Source organism: Protopterus annectens, chromosome 8.part1, assembly GCF_019279795.1.
Source record: "Protopterus annectens isolate FY-2018-M chromosome 8.part1, PAN1.0, whole genome shotgun sequence".
In the NCBI taxonomy this organism is placed as follows: Eukaryota; Metazoa; Chordata; order Ceratodontiformes; family Protopteridae; genus Protopterus; species Protopterus annectens.
In genome coordinates this window covers 140,551,678-140,562,687 of record NC_056742.1, presented here as the reverse complement: position 1 = coordinate 140,562,687, position 11,010 = coordinate 140,551,678, and the positions used below count along the sequence as shown (strand labels likewise).

The 11,010-nt window shown below is 39.8% G+C and overlaps 1 protein-coding gene across 1 annotated transcript in view; it reads right to left on the bottom strand.

Annotated features, from left to right (window-relative positions):
- Nucleotides 1–445: 445 nt before the first annotated feature.
- Nucleotides 446–11,010, bottom strand: part of NIP7 (nucleolar pre-rRNA processing protein NIP7) — a 48,294-nt gene continuing 37,729 nt past the window's right edge. Inside the window, exon 5 of the mRNA XM_044081787.1 lies at nt 446–1,136. Within this exon, the coding sequence (XP_043937722.1) occupies nt 1,017–1,136 (120 nt within the window). The 3' untranslated portion in view covers nt 446–1,016. The remainder of the gene's footprint in view (nt 1,137–11,010) is intronic.

Below are 11,010 nucleotides of genomic sequence, written 5' to 3'. Positions count from 1 at the left end.
AGGGAAATAAAACCCTAACTAAGCTTTTCTCTTTTGACAAGAAAATTACTTACCTCAGCTGGCAAAGGAGACCTCTTTCGCTAAGCGGCAAATGAGATCTGAGGTAGTTCCGCCTTGCATCATGGGATATAGGGTTGCCTCGAGCTGGTAAAAGGAGTTCTCAAGCTAAAGCAAGTGCTGAGTCGGAGCCGAGGATCGGCTCCGAACCCATCCAGCAAGAATGAAGGCGAGATTGACAACTTAACATCAAATGTTATGATGAGCATCTATGTTTAACAGTCAGAAATATATCAGTTTGTTGCTAGTCACATTTAGGGAAGCCTCCATACATTCCACATAGCCAACTTTACCAAAACAAATGGCAAGGTACAATTAATGTAAACTGCATGTATAGTGTGGAAAACTCTGATGCTACAAGTGTGAGACAAGTAATAGAACCAGTGCAGAAAATAATTAAATGGGTATTTACAGCAAGTGTCAAGTGTGTTACAACAAAAAAGAGAAATTTGTTACATACTGAATAATGTAAAAGCAAAACCACATTGGCATGTGATGAAATCTTCTGTTAGAGCAATTACATGTACTTTATAAAATGAATACTAGAGATGGTTCAACACTGCAGGATTCTACCATCACATTCAATGGCCCACCTTCCTTTTCTATTTTCCCATTTCTTAATAAAAAGGCGGCGGCCAATTTTCCTTGGCATAGATACAAAACACTTAGCAGACTGTGACATGTAGAACAGGCCATCTAAGAGTAACTTTCTCTGCCGTTCTTTTTTTAATGCAGATGTTAACATCAACTTTCAATAAAAACTCAGGATATTAGAGAAGAGGGTGCACACAGCAGAGCCAGTTTAAAAAAGCTGTTGCAACAAATGTTTTTATTCCGTTTCATAATACACAGTCTACAGCACCCTTTTAACTCTGTTGTTATTTTTGTAGCTTATTTTTCAAGGAACTGATAAGTCACCCTTCCCTGCAACTCTTTTTAGAGGAAGGCTTAGTATGGTGTTACGTCAGTGTTTCCTCATGTCGAAGATACTCTCCGATATCAGCCTGATGAAACACCACAATGGACATGGGATCAACCTTCCGACACTCTTGGGTAGACTTGGCTGCAACTCCAAAGCCCTGGTAAAAAGAGAAAAAAAATATATTTCTCACAGTAACTATCAATACACACCATTTAAGAATCCACTGAAGCCAAAAACATGAATTGAATATTTTTTTCTCTCATCAAAAATATTTAAATAAAACTTTCATAATACAAGTACAGAAGCAAAAGAATAATGCCATAACTGACTTGAGGAACTCTGACAACATATGGGTAGTGCTGTTATTTATTCACACTAAGTGCATTTGAATAAACTGACCATGACATAATGGAGTAAACCCATTATTATACAATGACTGGCCCTAAACATTCAAAAACAAGCACGCTGATTGGCCAGCCCAACCAATGTGCCATATGTAAATCCGAGAATATACTAACGGAAAAAGGTCCGGTCACCTGGACTTTTTCCATTAGCATAGCCCCGGGGTTTTTTTTCTTGTCGAGAGGTAGCAACGGAGAAAGGAAGAGCTCCGCTGCTTTAATCTCGCTATGTTAAACAAGTTTAAAAAAGCAACGGAGATCTTCCTTTCTCCTCTGCTTTTTTTTTAAAGATATCTCACTATATTAAGCTCGTTTAACATAGCGAGATACTTAAAAAGCAACAGAGATCTTCCTTTCTCCATTGCTACCTCTACATAGCACTGATGTACTGTGTAAGTGTGGGAACACTACCCTTATGCATGCGCAGTAAATCAGAAATGTGCCTAGGATACCTGCGGAAGGGTAGCACGGAGTCATTTTACAATATTATTTAAGTATTTTTTTCTTAAATAATGTTATTGTATAATACCAATAACCCACAGCTGGGTGTGGGCAATGCTGGATTTACCCATGGTTGTCTTTGTTTGGTCACTCGGGCTTCGCCCTTGTGACCAAACCACACCAACCAAAGGTAAATCCATCAATTACCCACACCCATCCATGGGTTATTGCTTAAATAAACCACAGCCTGTTGCAATGTACTGTGATTATACAACCATAAAAGTAAAGACTCTCATGAATCAAAGCCTTGCTTTTCAGCAAGTAAACAATACACTTGAACTGAACATTTTAATATGAGGGGAAGCTTCCCCCCACACAGGAGCATGTACCAATAAACTAACAGAACACAAATCTTCAGGATATTAAAACAAAATAAAAGATGGCAAAACAAAAATAAACTTTATTCCATTTACAGTAATTTGACAACTACCTAGACTAAAAAGTCTTCAAGATTATTAACTGGCAATCTGAGCCAGCTGGATGAAATGAGCTTGTCAGGTTGTAACTCAAATGAATAGTAAAAGTAAACTTTGGAAGCTTTTTCTTCCTCTTTTGTTAAAATCACGGCCCTTTGATTCAAGACAGAGACACACAGACACACACACAGACAGACACACACACAGACAGACAACACACACAGACAGACAACACACACAGACAGACACACAGACACACACACAGACAGACAGACACACACAGACACACACACACAGACACACACACACACAGACACACACACACAGACACACACACACACAGACACACACACACACAGACACACACAGACACACACACACAGACACACACTTGTGTTGAGATCACAAAGTCAGAATCCCATAAATGGCTGAAGGACTTCAGCAGAGTAGGTCTGTCCATCAACAATTGCTTCTTTAAGTTCTTGCAAATTCATATTAGTTATTTCAATAATGCTGTCTATACCTCAGCCACCCCTTCTTTTGTCTTTAATCTTTCCAATCATCAGTGTCTTCTCAGGCGTTTCCTTTCTTCACATTATGTGGCCAAACTATTTGAGTTTTGTATTTATCATCAGATCTTCAAGTGAGCAGTGTGGGTTAAATTTCCTTAAGTACTGACTGCACTTCCTGCAGCCCACAGAATTCTCAAAAGTTTACTCGAACAACATAGCTCAAAAGCATTTATTTTCCACAGTCTTACATGTAGTCCAAACACAGATAACTGTACGGGGGGATTTATTGGCAAAGTGATGTATTTACTATTTAAAAATCTTATCCAGATCTGTCACAGCTTTCCTTCTAAAGCAAGGAGTTTTAATTTTATGGTTGCAATCACGATCTACAGGGATCTTGGTAGTCAGAAAAATAAAATCTCACTACTTTCCCACCCAATTTCAAAGAAAAACTGTTTTTTTCCACGCTGATCAACAAGTCAACTTTTGTATTTTCTACATTCAGCTTCATCAACAGATTAAAACACAAAAATCTTCCTCACTTTCAGCCATCCCAGTGGTAAAACATGCATATCTAAGGCTGTTAGTTCTGCTCCTTGCAATTTTAATTCCAGCAATAGATTCATCTAACTGAGCAATTCAGATATATTCAGCATATAAATTAGATATGCAGGATAACAACATAGAGCCTTGTCATCACACACACACACACACACACACACACACACACACACACACACACACACACACACACACACACACACACACACACACACACACACACACACACACACACACACACACACACACACACAATACTGAACCATGCCCTTTAAAATACACATCCGTCTCTCCAACATGTTTTGCTCATGTCACAAGTGAAGTTCAAATCCCTGATCTAATGTTTCTGGAACTGTTTGTTTTGCACATGTACATCATATCCATCAGGGCTGTGTCTGAGGAAAACCTGCAAGTCAGTCAAAGGTCCCCTTCTCAGCAGCGTGAATACTGGGACAGAGGCTTTAGGCAATCAGTGTAGAACAGGTTATTCATGCCCTAAAATCTCCTGTTGAGAAATCTTGGTCAGCATTCCATCTGTTACAAGTGCCTGGTTAGATACACGCCAGAGGGGGCACTGTATTCAATGATATGTCTGACAAGGGCAGAGTAGAGTGGTACTATAACTTCCTTGGTCCTGGATGCCATACTGTTACCTATAAGTCTGGTGACACAGAATGATTTTCTTACCGTCTTGGCTACATGTAGGTCAAAGGCCAGACTGCTGTCTGTATGCGTTCCTAGATCGCTTATTACTGGGTCGACTCCTTGGGTTGTTTCATCAATGGAGTAATTAACATGGGTTGACAGTTTCCCAAAGGGCATTATTATGCACTTTTTGGCATTGAGTTTTAGGGCATTGCTTTGGCACCAGTCATTTGTCTGTATTACCCTACTGCAAAAAGTTGGTGCATCTGCTGGAATCTATAACAGCTCCTAATTTACAGTCATCTGTGAACTTGGTGAGCTAGAGGCCTGGAAAGTTAGTCTTGACGACCACAAGGGAGAAGCCAAACCACAGTATGGAGCCCTAGGGTACTCTGCTGGTGACCAGTCCCTTGGTGGAGGGGTTTTCACAGGTCCCTACTTCTTGGGTCCTGTCTTGTGAGCCAGCCAGCAAACCAGTAAGTAAAATAAGGATTTATGTCCAACTCAGAGAGCTTGTCAACAATGCCTGAGTGGGGTACTGTACTGAATGCCTTGGCATTAGCAGATGACTGCAAACTAGGAGCCATAGTAAAGTCCCCAAATGATGTGGACATCCTACAGAAGGGCCTCGTTGAGACAGATGCCTGGTGTCAGAGCCATGGCCTCAAGCTCAATGCCAAAAAGTGCAGTGTCATCCCCTTTGGTAAAAACTCTGTACCCATGAACTACCACATAGGCAGCAATCTACTTAACACCAAATGTGTGATACGAGACCTTGGGACGCAGGTGGACAGTAGTCTCTACTTTGATAGTCACATCACCACAGTAGTCAGGAAGTAATTCTACATGGCACAGCTCATCATAAAAGGGTTCTCATCCAGGGGAGAAAAAAAAAAAAAAAAAAGAAGAGGTCATTGTTCCCCTCTACTGGAATGCATCTCACAAGACATCAGTAGCAGCTGGGAAAGGCCACAGACGTACCTCACAAAGAGGACTACTGGCCTCAAACAAATGCCCTACAGTGACCGCCTCAAAAAACTCCAGCTTTACTCCATAGCATATCGCCTACTCAGAGGTGATCTCTGCCTAACATATGTCAAACCCAAAGCTATTGGACATGCTACACCTAAAGAAATCCCAAGCCCTCTGAGCTACACACTCTAGGGACCTAAACTTTGTCACCACAATAAACAGGACATGCTGGAGGGATAGATTCCTGTCCCAGAGACTTCCCATACTCTGGGACAGGCTACCCATCTACGTCAAGCAAAGTTCTTCATTAGCACTCTTCAAGAAAAATCTTGATGAGTGGATGGGATATAGGAAATGCACCCCAGGGATCACTTCTGTGTGTCTGCTCGACAGTGGTACAGGAAAATAACTTTCTTGGGTGGCGTAAGCCAGGGAAACTTGTTGGCTAGGCTTACGTAAGCCCTTGGGCCGATAGCCTAGTACCTGCCTATGAAACTATGATTAGGTCAAGATATGCAGTATGTAATGTTTTACCTTCTAGATTCCCTTGTGACCCTTTCAAAGTCGACTGGGTTAAGCAGGCATGACCGTTCCCCTTAAAGCCAAACTGTGATGGGTCCAGTGTCTGTAGCTTGCCAACATCCTTTTTTATCATTCCCATGATAATTCATTCAATGGCTTTGCATATTGGGCTTATTAGACTGATGGGCACATTTCCCTGGGTCAGCTGACAGTCCATCCTTGGGGAGGGGAAATAACTGTTGCTGTCCTCCATTCACTTGGAACGTAGTCTTTTTCAAGGCTACAGTTGAAGAGGTCCTCAAGTGGTCCTGATGGGTCATGTTTTTCAACTGTTCAGGAGGCAAACGAAGGATGCTGTCGGAACCCACGCAGGCTATGTTCTTGGTTTCATCTAGTGCTGCCATCACCTGGTCCCTTCTAAAAGTTAGGAGTAGTATGTTGGCAAGGATTTCACATGGTGGAGCTGTGGATGAGTTGGGTGGCAAGTCTGAGCTAAATTTATCAGCCAGTAGATTTGCTATGTCACCCTGATCAGTGATGATGGTCCCATTCACCACCAGATCAGCACATTTCTGTGTACTACCTTTAAGGTTCTGGACATAGCTGAAGGCCCTGTTATTGTCTTTGGCCTGCAAGGCTATCCTGACCTCACTGTTGGCCTTGTTGAACTTGCACCTCTTAGTTTCTTGTTTAAGTTGCATAAGAGAGCACTTGTCTTTAAGAGAGTTGCTCTTCCTGACTTTGGCCATGAGTTTTCTTATGGTACCCAGTTTAGGTGAGGACTCCACCAGTGGGGCTTATTTTGGGTTTACTTCTGACAGGTACAGCAGCCAATATGCAGCTATTCACATGTTTGCATATGGACTCAGAATAATTCTGCATAGGTATCTGTAGTCTCAGTGTTAGGGGAAGCCTTGAATTGTGACAAGCTGTCATTTAATTGGACATACTTTGCCTTGGAATAGTTCCTAAATGTTACTGGTTTAGCTGGGCTTTCCAGGTTAATTTTTACTTCAAAAGGAGACAGCTTTGTGATTTGACCTCACTAGTAAGGATGTGACACAGGGGGGTGGGGGTGCAACACTCTCCCATGTAGGCAAGTACCAGATCCAGCAGGTTTGATCCATCTGGTTGGAACATGTACTATCGGTTCAAGGGTGTTTGTCTTAATAAAGAACAGGAAGCAATGTGCCTGCGACTTTGAGGCAGTATAAATTTCCCAGTCTATAGAGGAGTAGTTAAAGTTATTAATAGAGTATTTGGTAGGATGGCGAGTGCCTCAAGTAGGTTTAGGTAACAGTCGGGAGAATCTAGGGGCATAGATGGTGACCTGTAGCTAGCCACAATATGGTGACTTGCATGTGGATGAGCTTCATGGTATCATCCTGTGTAACCAACCTAGAGGTACATTTGTCACTAATGCAGATCACAACACCTCCACCTTTGGCCCCAGTCTGTGCTGTTTTTGGGTCTAAACGTGTGGAAGGCTATGTACAGTCTATAGAGGAGTAGTTAAAGTTATTAATAGAGTATTTGGTAGGATGGCGAGTGCCTCAAGTAGGTTTAGGTAACAGTCGGGAGAATCTAGGGGCATAGATGGTGACCTGTAGCTAGCCACAATATGGTGACTTGCATGTGGATGAGCTTCATGGTATCATCCTGTGTAACCAACCTAGAGGTACATTTGTCACTAATGCAGATCACAACACCTCCACCTTTGGCCCCAGTCTGTGCTGTTTTCGGGTCTAAACGTGTGGAAGGCTATGTAACCTTGTACTGCTGGAGTACTTTCTATGGCTTTAAACAGTCTCTGTCACGGCACATTTGTCTACTTTCTCCAGAGTGAGGAGGGCTTGAAGGGTGAGGAGTTTTCTGTTTAGACTCCTAGCACTGAGCAGTAACACCTTCAGGTTGCTTGGACATTTCTTCACTACGTTAGTAGTATTGCCTAAAAAAGGCTTCAAGGGGATAGATACAAGTTTTGGCCAATATCAAGTTTTAGCCAATATTCAAAAAGCCTGGTGGGGGGGAACAGGAACAGCCCATCCTTAGCAAAGGAACATGGTCTGTTGCCCATGTCCTCTCAAGCTGACAGATACTGGATCTCCCTGAAATGGGATCAGAAAGTAAGCCAATCATTAAAATCAATCATTTTATGTTCATACTGTGGTATCATACTTGAAGGTAAAATGCTGCTCAATACAAGGATCATGCCTATCTGTAACACATATTCCAAGAGATTCATTATATCGCTTTAAATATAGTTCAGTGAGGTATGTCCCAGCCATTTACATGCACACGGACTATGATAGAATCTTACGGGTACTTGGGGGTGCAGTGACTTGAGTGTGTGTATACTGTGGAACCTGGCTCCAGATAGGCAACCAACAGTTCCTTGTCTAACCTGGTGAGTGAGCATTTGTGTCACACAATGGAGTCCCTAATGACAAGAATATTAGGTAGTGCATGCTTGCCTTATGGGCTTTGCTCCTGGGAGAACACTGGGTGTAGGCTTATGCAAGATGATATTTGGTGTTGGTTTTGGTGAACGTTTGCGATTGCTGAGGAGCAGTGCTGCTGTTAGGTGGCTTTGGAAATCTTTGAGATTTGGGAAGGTTTATTTTAAGTGCCTCAGCATAAGACAATCTGTGTGTGAGGGCAGTGGTGTGTGTGAGGTATGTAGTGTAGGTATTCCTGGCAACCTCATTTATATGCAAGATTTTTGCCTCCAAGGAAGCTGTGTATTTATATCTCTCCCATACTGTTTTATCCTCTTTAATATTTAACTGGTTATCTGAGAACATGAAACTGCTACATTGCCTTAGTATGCCTAAATCTGTCAAGCTGGCCAGAGACATTTGGAAATTGCATATCCATGCCATTTGGTCCTGAAACAGGGTGGGCTTTTAAGGATTAAGGACTGGGTTTTAACAGGAGTCCCTGGGGTGATTTCTAGGATAAAGGGCAAGATGATATATAGTGCTAGAATATGGTAGTGCTATTTGACACTCTGCTATCTGGGGTTAAGGGCAAGATGCTGTGTACTACTAAGCTATGGTTGTGCCTATTCCCGAAAATCTTTATAAAAAACACATTTTTGTAAATAATAACCACCAATAAAATAGGTAAAATGCACATGAATGAAAAGGTAAACAACTTGATATACGCATATAAAACCATATTAATTAATAAAAAGAATAACTCTACATACACACACACACACACGTTATATATATATATATATATATATATATATATATATATATATATATATATATATACACACACACATATATATACATATATACACACACACACACACACAAAACTTGCCCAGACTAGTATAAAAATTAAATAAAAAGATTGATAACAGGTTATGTAAATGGAAGAGCAACCTGTTGTAGGCTCCAACACAAAACTGTTCATTCAATATAGATGTAAGTAAATGATTTGTTGTGTCAAAATCTGATCACTCCCTCAGAAAAGAAAAAGAAATAAAGACCTATTGCAAAATATGAACAAACAATATGGTCCAAAATTCAATAAAATGTGTGTATACTTTTTATTAAACTTATGTGCCGTTAGGTACTTAACTGCCATTTGTTTAAACCATTTCCAAGTAAGTAAAGATCTATCTTTCCAATTTAAAGTGATATAAAGTTTAATTAAAAAAAAAAAAAAAAAAAAAAAAATTAAAATAAGGGTTTGTAATTTTGTCAAGCTCGGAGGAGGGATATGCAATAGCGTAAACTCCCAGGAAAGGGTGGATTTTTCACAGCCCATTTTTTGCAATCTAATTCTTAGGAAGCACCAAAGTTTATAGTTGCATTTACAGCTCCAAAATATGTGCAATAGGTCGGCTTTTTAGTGTTGACAGAAGGGGCAGTAGGGGAAACCAATAACTCAGCTGGCAAATCCTTGTTCTCCAACACAGTAGGAAAAACCTGGAATACTCTTCCTCACAATCTCACAGCAATCTCCTCTCTTCCCTGCTTCAAATCCCAACTCAAAACACACCTCAAAACCCACTGGCTCTGCCCCTGTAGCAACCCTGACTAGATTACCTTGGGTATCTAGGTACTCAACTTCTCTGCTGTAAATAACTACCTTTCCTCAGGTATCTAGGTACTAAAACAATTTCTTTACATTTTTTTTCTTTTTTACTTTCTCTAGCTCTAGAAACTCCTAACAAAATACACTCACTATTTTTCTCAACTTCTGCCTTTTAATATCTAATGATTTTGACATATACATTATAACCATGTCTATTGTTTTACCTGATATTACAAATGCTTGCATGTGGAGCTTTTCTCCCTGGGCCTCTGCTGAAAATGACATAAATCCAGTTGGACCAGCCCGGTCAACAAATGTAAAATAAATAAATAAGTAGAATCAATAAATTTGTTAACAATGCTTACCGTACCCCTCCTGTTAATAATAATAAGTTGTGTATAACTAAGTTTCTCAAATGGAGACAGGTTAGAGGTTAATAAGAAGGACTGGGTTATCGGCCTAGTAGATAAATCTGGATGCAGTTCCATCCAGAACTTTGAAAAAATAGCCTTATTCTGGTATTTAATCGAAGCAATTAATTTAGAAGTGCTGGAGATCTTTTTTTCCCTTAACAATAATGACCATAAGGATTTGGAGGTATTAACACATTTCTCTTTTAATAGCAGGAACTTGTTTAAATTAAGCATAAAGTTATTCAGTTCAAGGTTAGGGTTGCAGTGGAGCAGTTGAAGGGTATAAAAAACAATGGATAGCTTCATTGACTCAAACAGATTTTGTAGTACGGTTACCACATTTCTTAGAAAAGCAATGAGTTTAAGACATTTCAAGCTTGATTTGCTGAGGAAAGGGAGAGCCTTAGGGTTAAAACTTGAGACCTAATATAATTATAAATCAGCTCAAACAATATCAGGGACCAAGAGCTATTGTTTGAAATAAATTCTGCGATTTCCAAAATTCTAGCACTATTTTTTATTATGTCACAGTATAACCTGAAGTCTGGGAGGTTTAGACCAACCTTATCTTTGGGGCAAATCAATTATGTACTTTAAAAAATAAATAAATAAATAATATATAACGCATCGACACCCAGGAAGTGTTAAAAGAATAAAGCAATCTTGGAAGGATATTCATCTTGACTGTAGCATCTCTAGAAAGGAAGGGGAATTGAAGTTTGTTCCATTTATTACAGTCTTGTATGTTTAACCACAATTTTGTAATATTTATTGTGGCAGAATAATTTAAGATAATTATGAAACGGCACTCCTAAACATTTTAAGGATTACTTTAACTGAACCTCAAAAGGATGAATACTTCTAAAGAAAGGTTGTGGGAGATTAATCTGGAAAATTGAAGATTTCTCATGGTTTAATCTATAGTTAGAAACTTTCAAAAAATTATCTATTGAACTGAAAATTTTTGGTAAATCAGAACTTGGTAACATAGAATATATAAAATATAGGTTTAAGTCATCTGCAAAAGCTGAAAAC